The sequence below is a fragment of the Acanthopagrus latus genome, chromosome 20, assembly GCF_904848185.1.
Source record: "Acanthopagrus latus isolate v.2019 chromosome 20, fAcaLat1.1, whole genome shotgun sequence".
Taxonomy (NCBI): domain Eukaryota; kingdom Metazoa; phylum Chordata; class Actinopteri; order Spariformes; family Sparidae; genus Acanthopagrus; species Acanthopagrus latus.
This window is the reverse complement of record NC_051058.1, coordinates 10862559-10881497: the sequence shown is the minus strand read 5'-3', so window position 1 is coordinate 10881497 and position 18939 is coordinate 10862559. Positions and strand designations below refer to the sequence as shown.

General features: G+C 43.1%; 1 protein-coding gene across 4 annotated transcripts in view; it reads right to left on the bottom strand.

Annotated features, from left to right (window-relative positions):
- Positions 1–626: 626 nt before the first annotated feature.
- capn15 (calpain 15) overlaps positions 627–18939 on the bottom strand; it is a 52125-nt gene continuing 33812 nt past the window's right edge. For 3 of the 4 annotated variants that reach the window (XM_037080781.1, XM_037080780.1, XM_037080779.1), the window contains 9 exons: positions 16022–16205; positions 14658–14881; positions 13862–13987; positions 12183–12335; positions 9632–9793; positions 8814–9049; positions 8540–8709; positions 5762–5940; positions 3661–3838 (listed from right to left, as the gene is read on the bottom strand). In XM_037080781.1, the coding sequence (XP_036936676.1) occupies positions 3661–3838; positions 5762–5940; positions 8540–8709; positions 8814–9049; positions 9632–9793; positions 12183–12335; positions 13862–13987; positions 14658–14881; positions 16022–16205 (1612 nt within the window). Of the gene's footprint in view, positions 3839–5761; positions 5941–8539; positions 8710–8813; positions 9050–9631; positions 9794–12182; positions 12336–13861; positions 13988–14657; positions 14882–16021; positions 16206–18939 lie in introns of all 4 variants that reach the window. The other variant, XM_037080778.1, reaches the window with a different exon arrangement.

Here is an 18939-nt window from a genome sequence, read left to right as displayed (position 1 = left end):
CAACTCTGAGGTACCAGAGGGATACATTCTGCAAAAACACACCCGAGTCTGCCGGGACGAGGGGGTTCAGAGATGAGAGGGAGGCACTTCACAGACCAGGAAATAAGGAGCAGAGAGGGATCGATGATAACAAACACATCAGAAAGTGGAATTTTTGGAATCAATAACAGAGGAGTAAACAAGTGTACGCGAAAGTGAAAGAAAACATCTTGGATATGTAGATACATTATCCTTTCATCACACCGTGTTTTTCCACTTAGACATTTGCAGCCGCTGCGACAGTTCTGATCTCAGTCAGCCTCTTTTGTTACTGTGTAATGAATGGGGATTCGTATGTGGGGAAACATTATGTTAGTGATGGGGGAGCACAGACATATCAGCTGATATTTGCCTCGTTGACTGCCATTAACAAAAGCAACGTTTATCTGTCGTGTCTCATCAGTTTTGCACCGACACGTTCATTCATGAGCCACTGGCACACGAGGGACATGCCGGGCTCTGCTGCTTCAATACTGTAAAAAAAAAAAAACGACAACCAACACAGAAAACAAACAATGAAAAGCATCAGTATAATTTAATTCAACAATCTGTGCACCCCTTGCTTGTAATAACGACAAATAATGCGCTTTAATTTAAAAAAATTTATTTGGTCCATCGGAACCTGAGATTGAAAATTAAACATACATATGTTTGTACACATATACTCATATCCCCCCTGTCCCAGAAAAGATCAATAAAATATATATCACATTCATCAGAGTTCCATTTTTTTCAGCATCAGGTTTAATTTTTTTAATTTCTACTATCATACTTTCATTTTTTTTCTTTACAAGTTTAAAAGGGTCAGTTCATTTTTATTCCTCTTTTTTTTTGTTATCTTTTGTGTGGCTTAAGATTGCAATTCTGTACAATTTACAAGGAGGGAACCAGACGAGGGAGAGGAGAGAAAAGGCTTCTTTTTTTTTTTGTTTTTGTCTGCTGGAGTCTGTGAACGACCAGCTTTTCTCTTTCGACAGCAGGGGGCGCCTGTGGCGCACAGAGGAGTCACCACCACAACTTCACAGAAGAGGAGTAGGTTTCATAGGACACCAGCACAGAGCCAAAAATGACAAGTATGACGAAAAAGAAAAACAAAATATAGTATAAAACAAAACAAAAAAAAAGAAATCTCATGTAAATGTAAAGTGATCCAGCGGTGACACTGAATTTTGAGGTGCCTCGTCGTTGCAGGTGTTTCAGTGCAGGTTCAGCTCTCGTCAAGCTAATAATCCCTCCGGGGCTCAAGGTGAAGACTCACATCGTCACATTCCTTTATCTGTCATTCATCAGTTCAGTATTAATATATTCATCAGACAACAGGCCTGCAAATCACTTCTAACAACAAATAAATTACACACTTCTGCGAGCACGCACACACTCACACAGGGCAGACTGACATCTGAAAAAGTGGTCATTAGGTTTGTCTTTGGAGAGCATATTTACAGTTACTTCAGGTTCAGGTTTCGTCGCGGAAACGTTTGCAACTGCTGTAGTAGTTTTTTTTTTCTTTTTTTCTTGTCGTGAAACGCAGCCCACCAGAGCTGGTGGACTAAGTAAGACTGCAAAAGCGTTCGCCGCAAGCATTTGGGACACGTTGCTGCCATTTGCCATCAGCGCTGACAGTGCCAACACGAGCAGGGACGATGCTCATGAGATTCAGCGCTTGTTTAACTCAATGTCGCTGAGCTTAAGTCCTCAACTGAATCTTTAATGTTTAGACTCTTAACATTAAGAAAAAAAAGAGCATTCATTTATCCCGGCATTTTGCTCATCAGCTTTTCAAGTTTTTCCCCTTTTCACCACATAAAAAGTAAGACACCAACTTTGACCAGACGAACAATTTCCCACTCCCATCTTGTAACTGGTAGTACCATGTTACACCCCCCTCTCTCTGATAAAACACTTATGTTGCCATGGTCGAGGACTTAAAGATCCTTAACGAAACAGGCGTAATGGCTTTGACACGGTGGGGGCCCTGAAAGAGCACCTACGTAAAAACAGCTGTAGGCAGCCCAAACTTCGAGGAACTCGACTCTTTTCTGTGTCACCGTGTGTCCCAGGGGCCGCCTTCTCTCTCTTGTTATGTGTGCACGCAGTCTGACAAAACGGTAATTTGTTATTACACGAGGACACTGTGCTGTCGCTAATGTGCTGTCGGTGTACTCTAGTGGGAGGGATGGCCCAGATGCTCGCGCTGCACCCGAGCAAACAAAAATGGTCCCCGACCTCCCAAAGTAAACTCGGTAGCTCTTCTTAAGAGCTCCCCTATGGCAAACCGACTGTTCAAACAGCCACAAGCTCCTCTAGCACTCCCGGGGTAAGCTCAGGTGTAAATCAACATACTAGCAAACTGTTGACATGCGGAAAATAGACAAATACTCACTGACCTTCAGTACCAAAAAGAAAAAAACACAAATTTTTGAGTGCAAGACACAGCATTAAATCACCTTATGTAATGTCTAGAGGGCCGAGCTGCTCCCAAAGTGTGAATTTATGCGTTAAGATATAAACTGCTTGAGAAAAGCCAGCGTGCTTTAGGGGAAAACTACAAAGCCGGTCATGTAATGACTCCCCTCCAGCATTTGGACCCCAAACTGAGGCTGAGTGAAAATGAATTAAAGTAAGTAAAAGAATGGGGGGGAAAAAAGAGAGTTGTATGTTAGTCTATCAAAACATGAGGGGCGGGGAATCTACTATGAGTCAGGGACGAACAACAGAGAGACAGAAAGATGCTGTTCCAGCAAAACACCTGCCACGCACACACAAGCTCACTGTACAAATCACGGGTTTGGTCCTGAGCGAGAGAGAGCGCTAGACAGCACTGTGGTGATGATGGAGAGCAGGGACAGACAGTACTGTGTATGAATGATGGCTTTTCCTACGACCTCAAAAACACAAATATGGACAAGACGGCAATGAGGGTTGTGTGTTAAGATGTGTGTATCCTCACATAAAAAAATTTAAAAAAGGAACGTGTCAGTAAAACTACATGTTTGGCTCAAGAAGTACCATGATGAGGGCCGTGTGAGATCAACTCCACCCCTGACGTCTCCTGCTTTGTTAACTGTCCTCGTGGAGGACACGGGAGGGGGGTGAGTGTCCGGTCGCTGCGGGTGATTGGCTCATAGGCTGTGGGCCGGCGAATGGCTCAGTAGTTTCGGGCACTCCACCCTGACTTCTGCGAAGCTCATGGGTCGTCTCAAGGAAACTCAGGGGTGAAATCTGTTCCACGAACAGCGCTTGTACCAAAAAAACAAAAAACAAAACAAAAACAAAAGGTCCAGATTGTTAAGTAGTCTAGAACGGGATCCAGCTGGGTGAAAAATTGTTTCGTGAGTAAGTCCCGGTCACCCGGCATGGCCCCCGCATCCCTCATTTCATCCTGACATGGCACATCCACTTGGCAAGGGAGAGAGGGAGAGCACTCGCCGGATGAAAACTTCAGCATTAATGGAGCTCAGACTGTAAACGCTGCCCGTTGATGCTTTTTACATTCAGGTGTGTATTCATCCAACAAAAGACAAGCTAATACACACATCACTCGCCCTCCCTTGCCTGGTTTTCCAGTGGTCTGACAGTTCATTAGACTACAGTCTGCGCGCTCGAGTCAGTGGGCGGTGGTCATAGCGGCCGGGGCCGGTGCAGGCCGTCAATGTCCGGGGTGAGCTGGGGGCTGTGGGTGGCCTTGGTGGGCGTCCAGTCTCCGAGGGAGGCCTGGGCTGCCTTGCGGTGAGCCAGGCGGTGGGTGATGGAGAAGCCGGCGTTTCCTTCCAGCTGGGAAAGTACCACCAGCACCTGCCTGCAGGGGTGGACAGAGAGCGAAAAAGACAGGTGAGAGGGAAGTTTCAGGACTTGGTGAACACAAATTTAGCATTTTTGATGTTGCATTGTGTATACTGCACTAAAGTTACAGAGCAGGGTCAAAAGAGGGGCTGCAAAAAGCAATCCTAATTAATAATATCTTTGGAAAATCTTTACAAAACTGCAACATCATCTTTTAATGTCTCAAAATAATACAACCAATACATTGTGATGTTATACTGCAGCTTAAGAGAAAACTTTATTGATCCTAAGGGGAAACTCAAATGCCACCTTGCAGATGAACCACATGAAATGTGTAACGCACCTTTAGCAGCTTCAACATTAAAGTAATTACATTTTGAATGCAATAATAAAATACATTATTCTGAAAAGCCAGTCTCAAATTTTACAAAATAAAGAGCTGCTGGATTAAAAAAAACTGAAACAAAAATCTCAAAACCTGCCAATTAAAACGGACTTTTCATCACACTTCATCTACTTACTCATGTATTTTATTCATGAAAGCTTTTTATTGATTTATTTCATTTTTAGTAGTGTTTTATGTCAGCATTTTATTTTGTATTTTGTTACTGGCAGTCTATTCTCTCTACAGTTTGCTCATGATAGTGCGTCCTCGGTTCAGTGCTTCCTGGGGTATTGCTTTATTTATTGTGTGACATTTTGTTTTTTATGAAAAACGCACAAATATAGTCTGACTGGTTGGCTGCCGATGGACTAAACGACATCATTAGTTTTGCCCAATTCCACATTCCATTTAATTAAAATACATGTGAATTAATTAAAATCTTTTTGATATAACTATTTAATTTCTGTTATATTAATAAATCTCATAAGGGAAGCCTGCCATTAACTATAAATCCGGATGAGAGACAGTTCAAAGTCTCTGCATCAAACAAAAAGTATTCATCTGTCCTTTTCTCAACCCTCATCATTTTCACCAAGTTTGCCACTGGTCTTAGAACTGTTAATTAGTCAGTCAGCAAAGTTGAAACTAGAATAGGAGGAAGACGAGTTGATTAATCAGCACTCTGGAGTAGCTTGTTTTTTCTGACTCTATTTTGAGGGCAAGAGGAGGAAACACTGCGGCAGGAAATGAGAAAGGTAAAAACTGGCTTCCTGCGGCTGTTGTTCACACTTCCATCGTCTTTAAGGATATCTGAGTGCTCTGCAGCGAGAGTTATATCTTGTGCTGAATTGCGATTACCTGCAGTAGCTGCTAAATGCTTTTGCCAGCGAACTGATTGTGTAACAGTGTGTGAGTAAGAACATCAGAAAAAAATAAAATAAGAGTGTGATCCTGCAGCAGTGAGTGTTTTAATCAAGTGAACTGACGTAATGTTCTTGTTAGATCAGAGAAAAAGACATTTGAATAGATGGCATTCATGCATGGTGACTTTTTAGTGTCCCGTTATGTGGGACATAACTTCAAGGGGATACGGTACTAAATTCACATTAATGTGCGCTGTAATCCGACTGAAACATTCATACAGTGGATGTGCAAAGAACCTAGATTAAGACCTTATAAAATGTGAAAGGCTCCACTGTGCTGCAGATATTTTCAGGTTTTTCAAAGCTTTAATGGGCAGAGAAAAATGGGGACCAACAGAAAACAAAGCCACCTCTAATTGTGTGGAGACCAGCCACAAGTAGATTAATAAGAAATACAGGAGTGCTAATCCTCTGGGATCACAGCGTTTATATAACTGTGTACAGATATATAATCGTCTAAATGGGTGGATGTTTTGCTGCACCTGCACCAAATGTTCCCAGAGCAGCTAATCTCTTCACCTGTTATATATTCAGGTTCGCTTCCTTCAAAGACAAATGCAGTGTGATGGAAACAGAACCGTCAGAGCTGTGTGTCAGTGAGGAGGAGAGGAGGGAAATGAAGGCTACGCACCTGTGCAGAGGCGGGACGCTGTCGATGGTCTTGAGGCTGCCGCGCGTGGACACCACATTGAAGCTGTCAGTGCAGTCGCAGGAGACGTGGAGGTAGTATTTAGGGTGGCGGTTCTCCACCACCACGATGAGCCCTGCCCAGCCGTGGGTCAGGTAGTAGCAGGTCATGCCCTCACGGCCCTGAGAGCACACAAACGAACACGATCAGTTACAATTCCAACAACCAAATCCAATGCTATGCTAATTATACTGTCATTTTACATACATAAAACACGAGGCACTTGGATGTCACATAAAAGTAAGAATCCTTCTGTCAGTACACTCATGTCAATGTCTAACACTTACAAGTTCCTTGAAATAAGCATTAGTTAATAGGTAGTAAAGAAGTTTTAAGTCCATATGTGCTGCTCATTAACATTAAGAATATATGAATGGTGTAAATAGTGTAATGCACGTTTATTATTGTCACAGTTATTATCAGACATTAATGAGCACTTGTAAGAAATGTCTGACCACTTCATAGACGGCTTAAAAATGTTCTTAAAATAATAACATTTAATCATAATCAATATAAATAATGATATGTGATTGTAAAATATTTAGTAAGCTGAAAGTGAAACTCTCACCAAGAGGCACTTTAGCGCTAGCATCAAAATCTGTTTCTAAAACACTAAGAAGGCTTGACACAACATGAAACTTTGCTCGTAGTTTCACCAGAGTCTCTACACATGAACACGAGCAGTGAGACCATTGTTTGTGTACTCAGAGTTTACTGAAAAGAGAGTTTTTGAAATACTCACCGTAGGAGCTGGATCTCCAGCACACCGCTGTCTTGGCAGACAAAAAATGTCGATCCCTGAGTGCGACCTAACAGGCAGGAGAGTAATGGCGGACCTCCTACCTGATAGGTTGCACTCGGGGATCGACTCTTTTTGTCTGCCATTGATGGCGGCGCGGCGGAGATGCGATTGCTAACATGTGTTGTCCAAAAACTTTCTTTTTAGTAAACTCTGTGTGCATAAACAATGTTCTCAATGCTCGTTTTTGTGTGTTTTCTTTCGTCATGATTAAGCTTTTACATGAAGGTTTGACTCATACTCAATCACAAATAAAACCCAGGTTGCTTTTTGGCGAGAGTTTCACTTTAACTAAGTTCCCTAATAAGTCATTGGAAAATATCAACTAAGCTTTTTGTTTTGCTTAAAAGGAGCAATATGCAAGAATATTAGTTTAAAACATTAAAAAAAAACCCCAAAAACTAAAAACAGTTTTGCCGTTTTTTTCAAAGACATCTTTGTATTGTGTTGCGGTTAGCATGCACGGCTAACTGAGCTAACAAGTTAACATGAGCTACAGCCATGGGTGTATAAACAGGATACAGTTAGCAGCAGTTAGCGGTAACTCTGGTGATATGCTGTCCCCATTGCTTGGGAATACCGTATGAAATCAACAGGTGGCCAATTCTTGCATATTGAACCTTGAATGAAAATGAATGCATCATTTAGTTAATATAACAATGCACTCAGGGCCACTGCAGTGAGAACAGTGCCTCATTAATGTTAAGGTTATTCAGGTTATGATGTTACAAGGACCTTGATTTAAATTGTAAGCTGAAAGTAAATGAAAACTGGCTGTGGCGCAGACAGAAGGGTTTGTGTGTATAAAATTAGTGTTGAGTCCAATTTGTATTCAATAAACAAACCTCATATATCCACATATATGCCCGAGGCTGGTACAACTGTAGAGAGATATATCTGATAGCATCAAAAAGGCTAAATAAGCTTTCCTGCGTACAGTGAACCTTGTGGCTGCAATGCATTCTGGTCTACTTGGGCTACTATCTGCAGAGAGACTGTTTCTGTCCTTTGAAACTGAAATCGGATTATAATGTAGCTGAACTGACATCACCAGCCGCAGTATTTCTCAATAGTGTTAAAATGCTTTTAAGACGGCATTCTGCATTCACGGTAGCAGCTCTCTCTGGAGGTGAGACGACTGTTTGCTGATCTCTCTCCTCTGCTTGTAATAAAGTGAATGCAAGTGTAGCTAAACTGCTTTAGCTGCTGTCATTTCACATCCAGTGACACAGTTACAGCATCCAGTAATCCCACTGTAACTAAAAAATATATGTCATGTGCTCAGAATACAAAACTCTAGCCTGTTATAATTATTTATTAACACCCCCGCTCCTAAAAATCTTTTTTTTAACCTACGTTGTTAAGACACTAGCGTTTTGTGTGTGTGCACTCCAGAGAGAGCACTTGGCCCATCTACCGCGAGCGGTGAATTCCTGTTGAGCTGAACGACTTAACAAAGATGATCTCAAGTGTTTAAAAAGCTCTGTCATCCTCTGAAATACCAGCCAATGTGACAGCACTTTTCAGGAAAGCGCAGTTCAGGGGGGAGCCAGAGTAATTTGTGTCCACGGGTGTGAGTGGCTGTGTGTGTGTGTGTTCGCTTGGGTGTGCGCGCGTGTGTGTGTATGTGTGTGGAGGAGAGATAATGCGCACGCACTTGCATTTGTTAAGGCAGAATGGGATTCGGGACTCTGCAGAGGAAATCTAAAGTGTTATCTCAAAAGTGGCTTACCGAGGTGCAAGCGTTCTGCAGCTTCACAAGCATACATATTATATTCAAAGATGAACAAACTGTGTGTGTGTGTGTGTGTGTGTGTGTGTGTGTGTGTGCGTGCGTATGAGAGGAGGGGATGGGAGGGCAGAGAAAATGAAACAATAACTGATATCCTTATTCTCGCTTCTGAATGGAGCGCGTCTCTCACCTCGTGCCTTTCCCCTTTGTTTTCTGTGAGGAGGATAATGGCGTCAGCGAGCGTGGTGGCGGTCGCCTCCACTTGCTCCACCATCACCTGCCTGGAGCTGTAGATGGCGAGGATGTAGCCGGGGAAGTCCTGGCTGGGCCGCCTTGCTGCTCCGCTTGTGGGGCTGGAGACTGTGGAGAAGACGGTCATGGGCTTGAGAATACAGCTCCAGCATTTTTTATAAGTTGAACGAATGGTAATGGCGGGTAAATATTCATCATGAGTGAACACCTACTGGGTGTGGGTGGACCTCCCGTACCGCTGACATTCATCTGCCAGTGGTTGAAGGCGCAGCAGACGACGGCGTACTCCCCCGGCTCCAGCATCACATCGCAGCCGACAAACTTCTTCACTGCTCGCTTGCTGTGCGCCAACAGGCGGCCCAGAGTCAGCTTGTTGCCGCTGCCAAATGAGGCGCGAAACACCATGATGCACAGGTCCAGCAGGTGGCTGTCAGCCGTGTCTGAGCGCCTGGAGGGAGGGAGAGGGGATGAATGGGTGAAGGTGAGGACCATGAGTAAACCCACCGTAACATCCGTTATTGTTGTATGGGCTTCCGTTTCGAAGCCTTGAATTTGGCATTAGGGCCGTCCCCCTAATAAAAAATCTTGTTTTTTTGTTTTTTTAAAACATATTTGATATTTGATATTGATATTGTTGTTGATATTCTTGACTATTTTTGAACATGGGCAAACAAGCCCTGGCAAAAATTGGCTACATTCTTGACCAGCAACCAAGATGCTAGTTTTAAAGGTTGTTGTTATTGTTTCCTGCAGTGCCGAGAATTTCAAGAATAATTTACTAAATCAACATTATGATATGTTAAAGAAGACTTGAAACTACAGATTGAGACCATAAACTTGTTCGAAAACTCTTTACTGAGGTAACAAATTCAAGAAAAATTATAATCATTTTCTCATAAGCTTCCGTACAATCAAACGTCTTTTTGAAGCCAATACAAAAATGCAGGTTTAAGAGCACTTCTGCATTGGCTTTACTCTTCATGCTCCATCCACTGAACTAAAAAAATATGCTGATGGCCATTCTGTTTACCTGCTTCCCTCCTGAAAAAGGGCAAACTCCAACGCCGTCCTCTCGAGCACCGTGAGGGCTGTGACGGTGACCGGCCCGCTCGCCTTGCTGGGGAAGCAGCCCTGCAGCCTCACCTCCTGCCAGTCCGAGTGGATCTTGCAGATGTCCACTGAGTCAAAGTACCTGTAGGAGGAGGACGTGGGTGAAAGAGCAGAGCCGTCGTCAGTATATATGCACATGTAGCACCAAGCCTGCGTGTTTCTTGCAAGACAACAGCAACTTGACTGGCTGCTCTCCACCGCCTGTCGTGAGCTAAATCTATTTGTATGCACAAGCAACTCTTTAACATTAGCATAGCCTCTGAGGGTGCCGCCGTACAAACACCGTTTTCCTCGCTAACATATCAGACCTCCTCCTTCAAAGACGGAGGCCCCCGGGAGGCATTCTCCTTCCTCACTTTCAGCCGGTTTTTCATTGTTTCATCACTACCTGACCTCGCTGTCTTACATCTTACTTTTGTCTTCTTGACGATCAGGATAAAGAGAGAGAAAGAAGCAGCCAGCATGCTGCCTTTTTTTTACAGAGGGTTTTGATTGTTGGAGATAAATGTCTACCATCCTTAATAATCAATATCAGCCAAATTTGTCAATTTCATGCACATGAGATGACATAAGTGGCTTGATATTTCCCTGACAAGACGCCCACTTCCCCTTTTTTCAGACTAAAACAAGTGCAGGCAGACACAGGCAGCAGGTTGGTCATAAAGCACAATGCTGAGATTATTTGTCTGTCTGAGGAAACGGTAAACAGTCGGAAGACAGATGGAATTCTCGTCACGGCTGAATACATTTTTTCAGGTTGGAGTCGTTCAGGAGGCCAGCCACATTGATCCTTCTCGACTTATGGCTACTCTTATTTTGTTGGACAGGAGGGACATGAAAAAACACACGCACACACACAACTCATCTTTAGGTAAACCTGCTAACACGGTGGACATTGTGACAGCATCCATTGATCAGAGGAAAAGGAGAAGAAGGTTTCAAGGTAAGTGCAGTCCTGTCCATGACCTCGCTTTTGTAGCATCAGGTTTTTTTTTGCAAAACGTAATGTGTTCTGTTGAAAGCCACGCAGATTCTCGACAATCTTTATCACATTTTTCGCTCTTGATTGATTTTAGGGTTGTAATTCATTTGCCATTTCCAATGCTGCGGTGCATTTATGTTTCAATGCCGGGAAACAGGTTCCTTTTATGTTTCATATTACTTTCTGTTCTGTTTTCCATGAAACCGTGACGGGCAACCGTGTTTACTGTGCTGGCCAATGACAATTTTATGAAAGGCGCGTAACACACACAAAGAACAGCTAGAGGAACACGAGTCAATACTTGATGCTGCGTGTGATTGATTGGCAGGATTAATCGAATAAGACAAAACACAAGTCTGAGCCTCTGCCTGCAGGATCCGTGGCAACTGAAGCAGACAACTCAATAACAAGAACATGGTGACAAACACAATAGCAGAAAAAAAAGAGCTCTGTCGCTCAGCTTGGTGTAAGTAACAGATGGTCAACAGACTCCACAAAGACATAAGACTGCACAGCCATTATGTCTACATAAGAGTCTTTGGCAATGTTATGTCATATCTTAGCTTATCATGTGCATATTAATGGCTCAATTAAAGGTGCATTATGTAGTTTTCGTGAATAAATAATAATCAGAGGAGAGAGATCTTCATTGACCATTTTTTAAAGCCCACACAAACTAAATAAAAAAACTCTCTTGGCTGAATTAACTTGATATACATACTAACCTTTAAGATGGACACAGTTTCATTTTGTTTTACTTTGTTTGTCTGTGGCGGACCCTGCCAGCTCTCTAGCTTTGAACATTGTTCTGGGGACCTGATTTTCCTTTGAGGACAGCTTGATGATTCAGTTACAGAAAAAAATAAAGAAATAAAAAACTCTGGGTTTGTATCATTATCTCGATAATATTGTTAATATCGAAATTCTGAGTCCGAGAGAATTTCACCCGTGCTCAGTGAACTAAAGAGTCAACATTTGTTCTTCGAAACAGCTGCTGTTGGTGTAGATCTTTCCTGGGATAAATATGCACAGGAATTAAACATTTTATAGTTTTTTTGTTTTCTGGTTTGTTTGGAATAAACAGGAGAGTAGTGAGCAAGTCTGAAAAATGTCATAATCTTGCTGTTTGTAGCTTGTTAAATGTGACAATTTGCTGCCCTTTCTTTGCTATTTATGAAAGTGCATCAAGACTCTGTGGCAGGACAGATGCTGCCATGCCTCCTGAAGGCCACCAGGGGGAGAAAAGGTAGCCTGGGAATGAATAATCTCAGAGTGGGTTACTTTATGACACCATACCTACTCATCTACACACAAGGAAGTTGTGGGTTATCACCTAAAGCTTTGTGATGTCATTGGGGTTGTGTGGGTCTTGGTGAATAACAAGCCCACGGTTTCCTGAGCTGAGCAAAACCAAGGAAGGTTTTGAAACAGATTAGAAAACACGCATATACCACTACAAAAGAAAATGAAATCATCTATCTGTTCTTACTTTATGAAGTCTGTGTACTCCATCCAGAAGACACCTTCGCTGCTGCCGTGAGCCATCAGCTCGTGACGCAGGTGCTGCGGCCAGTCCGTCCACTCGTCCGACCAGCTGCCGTTCCACGAGAAGCGACCCCACGGGTTCCGCAGTCGCAGCAGCCTAAGGCGTGGGCAGAGAAGTGACATGGAGGGAGGGAGACGATCAACAGGGAGGAAGCGACAAAAACAGGATCCAGTTAAAGTGTCTTTCAGTCAACGCTCTTTCCCATCTCTCCGCAGACTCATATTGCTCCTCTTATGGATGATTGCCTACTTTTTAACAACCCATTTCATTTTACTGCCTCCTCCCTACAGTGAGAAACTTGGGAGGTATAATGGAAAACCGTATTGGAGAGTAACCACTCCCCCCCCCACCAAGAAAGGGGGGGCAGGTGAATCACCGTTTCCAAGCTGCTTTTCATCTCCGACGGCTCCTAGCAGGAGGATTCCGACCCGTTTTAGATCAAGCGCCGTGGCCCAATCTTCCACTCCGATTGCTTTATGGCAGTAAATTAAAGTGGCTGTGTGCGAGGCTCTTGAGCAAATTACACCTGGGATTTACGACCACACTCAACTTCCTCTCACAGGTAGGCCGGAAGAAGCTCCCATTGTGTTGACTCACAATGCTATCATGATCAAAGTGATCAAGCTGGAGCGATGCGCACCTGTTCTCTGTTGGCAGCACACCTCCAACCACATTCACGTATAAATCGTCCGGGGAGCACTTCAAAGTACGCGTCAGTGTTAAACTCAGGATACATTTCCATCAATATCTATGATGCATGAAATGTAGCTTTAAATCTGAGGGGAGATTTGTTTATGAATATGCTTTTTTAATGAGTAAACAAAATCTTTAAGACGTGGGTTCTCTGCAAGGCTGTGCCAGTGAATCCTGCCCTATGAGTCAATGGTTTCTACTATGAAATCTACGACAGTCACGGCGGAGAAATGCAGCTGAAGGAACGGGAGGAAATAATTCAGCAATGAGACGACTAAGATGTAGATTTTTTTATGTGGGAGAGCATGAAGAGGAGTGTGTATTTCTGTGTGTTCTCATATCCTCACTGTTGCTTCACATAGAAACACAGGATCTTCCAGAGTTAATTTTAACAAGCGGGTGAAAAAAAATCCAAAACCTGAGGAATGTTTTTGAGCCTCTTCATAAAATAAACTGCTGACAAGGAACATCAACCGACACATAAAGGGACAGAAAAACAGAAAGGCAAGGCGAGCTGGTGTGTGTGTGTGTGTGTGTGTGTGTGTGTGCGCATTAAAGCAGATGATTGAAGCAACAGTGTGTAGACAGACTTTTAAAATGAATGATAGTTGAGTTTTGAATCTCATTCTCAGGTTGTCAGATACTGATGCTTTGACAGTAAATTGATGATTGAAAAAAGTGCATATTATCCAAATATGCATATTTTCCACCCACAATTAGCAATGTATGCAATGTCATTTTAAGCTATGTGGTTCAATGTGTTCCCACCAAAATGCTATAAAAATAATACAGATGTGTGGAAGAGGAACAGAGCAGATAGACAGGAAGTCCAAACAGAAATAACAAGTGACCAGGATGGGACGGATCAAAAGGGCAAAGTCAGGCACGTAACGACTCTACCTCACATTCCTTCTATTGTCTGTTTGTACCTGTAACCCTGAACGTCTCGTACGTCCAGGACAGAGTAGGCGTGTCGAGGCCGCAGGCCCAGAGACTCGTAGACAACGTCGTCCACCTTCATGTTGCCTCCTCCACAGGACGCACCCATCAGAAACCTAACCAGGATGATATGCAGTGGAAGATGTAGGAAACTGGAAGCATTTTTTGTAATTTCCAACTAATTATTACTTATTATGTTACTTGTTAATAGTTTTTCCAGAAACGCCTCAAAATTAAAATCCTCTGTAAAAATGTTTTCATCCCGTTTGGCAGAAAAAAAGTACAAAAAGCAAATATGCAAAGGTTTTATTCTTGTGTGCCTCAAATATGTCCCAATATGATTGCTGCTCTTTTTTGCTGATGTTAAAAAACAGTAAGCGACTGTTGTTCCAGGCTGTTCCCCTTTTAGATATTAAAAAATACTGCAGGTTGTCTAACAGATGGACCTGCAGTTTGGCCACAGATGATTTCCCCCCCTTTGGAGTTCAGTTAGCTGTCTCATGTCGCTTTGAAAGCTTACATATCAAAGTGCTCATTATCAGACCTCTTTTATCACTGAAATATGCTGCAGATAGGTATTCAGCACCTTTGCAGCTTTGTAACACCTGAGTGTGTGTAGTTGCGATGACGGGATGTTAAATCAGTCCTTTTCCATGTAGATGTTTACTGTATTATCTCTACTGATCAATAAAGTATTCTGATTCTGATTGTAAAGGCAAGTTAAAAAAAAAAAAAAAGAATAAATGACAAGCAAAGCCAGCAAAGACAATGTTCCATGTCTCTCACCCAGCCTCCTTGGAGCTGAGCATCTTGGCCCAGATGAGGTCCGTATCGATGGGCTCCTCCCGAGGGTTGGTGGAGCTGACCTGGAGCATCAGGGAATCGCACGGAGCTCCCGTCAGCGTGGCCAGGCCCTCGATGGCACGCCCTGCCTGCAGGGCGAAGTAGGAGCCATGGAGTTTGGCCAGGGCCTTCTCAATCAGCGCCACCCATAGCTGCTTCCTCTGGGCCTGGAACGATGGGAAACAGAAGAGGGAAACTACTGAGTCATGTCTCAGTCGAGAGTGCAGGTCACCGACTCAGACTAGTTCGAAACAGGATGTTGAGTTTTAAGGTGTTGGCGCTGAACCTGTTGGCTGTGACTCAAGTGGTTTACGGTTTAAAGGTTTGTGAGCATGATAACCTGATGTGGGGAAAAAAAGTGGTAAGTATTGTCTTTTCTTGTCTTATCACCACACGTGAATGTTTACCTATCATTTTGTCAAAGAATTTGAGAAGGAAGGAATCCACTTTGACCTTGCTCACAGTAGCGCTCTTTCGTTCTCTAGCTCTTTGAGGTTGGCATTGCCAGACAGTCTCAACAAGATTATGCAGATACCGTCCGACAGGTTTTACAGTGCATCTCTGCAGCATCATGTGAGCGCCTGTTTTGGTTTCCATCTGTTTTATTTGTTGCATAATGCATACTTCATCTGACTGCTGATTAATTAGACCTCGAGGTGCGATCCTTCTCTGTGGGCTCCTTTGAGACATGCCGGTGATAAAAAGCCAGATAATGAACGAACCTGAACTAAACATTAAGAAGTTAATATGACACTGATGTTAGGTTGTAAGTCCATCAATGAGGCGAACACGGGTAAACATGAACAAGCACAAGAGCAACTTGTGAATGCATTCCTTATTCATAACTCACGCAGTATATACTATAAATGCCGTTTCATCAAGATACCAGATAATACATTCCTTAAGATCTCAAGAAAATAAGATTTGTTATCCAGAGATGCAGAGATATATCAACCGGTTGTGCTCAGTACTTATTGTCTAATGTTTATCAGATTAGCAGTGGCATGCCAGCATGCATACATGACATCTTGTGTACCAGCAGAACATCTTTTCAAATCAGTTTGAGATCTCCAGGGCTTTAGCTTCGTGGATCTTATCTACCTTTTCGGTTTGTTTACATTTTATGTCCCCATCCATTTCAGTTGTGTAGGAGTGTTGCAGCGCTGATTTGCTGTGAAGCTCCAGAAATGTTTTGTGGACTACAAAACTTCACCTGACTTTCCATATATAATATCTCAGAGTCAACCCCTTTTCTTTCACCACTGTTTCATCCATTCATCCCCTAGATCCCTCAGTCTTTTCCTGACCTGGGAGAAGAGGAGGTAGCCATAGTCGTCACAGGGCAGCATGTCGTCCACCAGCACTGTGGTCCACGTCCCGTCTTTACATAACCGCACCTGGTAGGCCCCCTCTGGGCAGATGGTCCTGGTGATCATCACCCTTTCCACCAGCTCTGGACGCTCCGCCAGCACCGCCAGCGCGCTCAGGAACCTGGGGAGGGATAAGAGTCAGTGAGTTGGAAAATGAAACCCCGGATGAGGATGGACAGATGGGTGAATGAGAGGATGTGACTGAAATGAAGACAATCAGAGTCAGCCGGTGAAACGGATGGAGATGCAAAGACATAAATGATCGGCTGATTGTGACGGGCGGGTAGATGGATGAACGGATGCTTGTTTTAGACGGTGAAATCAGACAAGCAGCCGCGAGACTGTAAATGTTGAACTGAAACATCCTTTTCCGCACGGCACGGTACTTTGAGCAGTTATGAACATTTTTTTCCCCCATTCACATAATTCGCCCTAATTGAAAATCAATCACATTTGATGAGTCAAGCATCTATGCCTTCTGGATTCATCCACAATACAGCTAATTCACCCTGCAGCAAAGACAAACTGGCTTGCCTCCCCTAATTAGTTTGCAAGAGAGAAAATTAGTTAATCAAAAAAATCCGGATATATCAGAAAATGCTAATTCCTCACTAAAGAGAAACGTGGCTGGGCACACAGGGATCCGACTTGAAAGGAATATATTTTAAAGTGAACGTTAGTTCATCTGCAAATGTAGAAAGAGCTCATACAATTCTGATGAAACGGCAACAAACTGTTCAAGTTTTGGAAACAATATGTGTGCTGCTGACTCACTGCTGATTTGACAGTATACTGACCCCCTTTCTTCACCCCGTGGCCCCCGGGAGCACCCGTCATTTGATCTCAGAATGAAAACATGGAAAAATCCAGAGCTTTGTGTTGTTGATACTTCAAGGTGTCATCAATAACCAGAAGCTGCAGATTACATCGTAATGATGTAAGATTTGTTTTTCATCAATTTTCAACCTGTTTCGTCTTGTGAATCTCACCTTCTTCATAAAGTAATGGATGCCTTGAGTTAGTGCTGTGAGAGAGGTCCTGAGCCACTGCGCATCTCGGAAAGCAACAGAGACACTGAGTTCAACTATTTTGCTTGACATCATGTCACGTAATCACCATCATTAAACAGCATAACCTGCCTTCGGAAGGAGGCTTTTTTCCCAGGTGAAGTTTGCAGCAGAGCCTGTCGGTCTTTACCACGTGTAAATTCAACGATTATTTCTGATTTAAGTTGACAAAGACAGTGCCTACTATCACATTACTGTTGTTGATTCTCAAACCATTGCTGCGTGGGTTGATGAGTGGGACATTCCTCTTTTATTCTGAAAGCCTACCATTATCCAGTAAAGGATCAGTCTCGTTGTCAGACGCTGAATTTTGACTCAGGAAGCAAACTGCGAGAAATGCTGAGGAACACAACATTTAGATGAAATTGTGTCTTCTTCTAGGTAGACAGAGATGAATTTGATCCCACATATTTATAGTTTTAGTGTAATGTGTTGTTTTTGCCTTTGTCTATTTGTTGGTTGTTTGGTTTGTCAGCGGGATTATACAAAGAGCTGCTGAACAGATTTCCATGAAATTGGATGAAGGATGGCTCTTAACTTTTGGTGCAGGTCTGGATAAAGGGATGGATTCATGAATTTTTAGTCACTTTCTTTAACATTGCAAGATATGGCATTTTTGGGACATTTTCCTTAATTTCCCAGGGAATAATGTTGTTCTTGATGAAGAAAGGGGAGCTGGTATCTATGAGTTAGAACAATTCGATGCGGATCCAAATAAAAATAAGATCTAGCAGATTTCAGTAAGTTCAATTTGATATTGGATTAGGCCTAATGGAATTATTGAATCAAAGGGGACTTTTGGGCCTTGGTGGAAATATGCACATTTTAATGTGTTGAATCAAACTCTGTCTAACAACCTACAAATGCCCCCATTATACGGTACCAGATCAAAGTGGAAGTTGTGCATTTTAAAAGGAAAACAACTCTTCATCATTCATCGTTAGCGAGATGGAGCCATTTGTTTGGATTGAGTAGGAAAATGTCAGTGAACCACAGGCACTGTAGACGGTTAATGACCAGAACTCAAATTTACCAGTCTGACTTGATCCGTCTCCCATGAGTATTACTGTCGCTATATCTACAGCCGAAAAGTAATATCCCTTTCAGTCCAGCCGTCAATGTGTGTTAGTGCAGCAGCCGTTTCTTTATGTGTATTATTAAAGCTATATTCCATCTGCTCAAGTGGCAACTGAGCGAGGCCGATCGAGACCGTTCAGCCGTTGATGAAAACCCAATCGGCTACAGAAAAAAAAAAAAAAAAAATCGAATGAAAATCCAATTAGCCGTGTCATAATGTGTCTCTAATGTCAGCTTGTATTTGCAGCCCAAACTCAAGGACAAGACACTACCTCTTCTGCTGTCACTGGCTGGCTGCAGGGAGCTCGGCTGTTTGCTGGTTTATTAGGACAAGTGTGTGCGTGTGTGTGAGAGAGATGAATTAGGGTTACATCCTGTTGCGAGTGAGAGGATTCGGCTCTGGGGAGGGTTATTTTTGATAAGCGTGTGCGTGCCGGTGGTGAAGCAAAAAGTTGTATCGGGAAAACTTTGTGAATGACCGTTCTTTGTTTGTGTGTGTGTGTGTGTGTGTGTGTGTGTGTGTGTGTGTGTGTGTGTGTGTGCGCGCGCGCGGGGGGTGGCAACACCCATACAGCATAAACAGAAACCCAAAGGACACACAGAACAAGGGCAGAGAGATAAAGCGTGTGTCCAGACTCACATTTCCGTGAATAATCTCCCTGTCAGGTGTATCTGTGCATCTATCCAACTACAACCAGCTCCCTCCTTCAT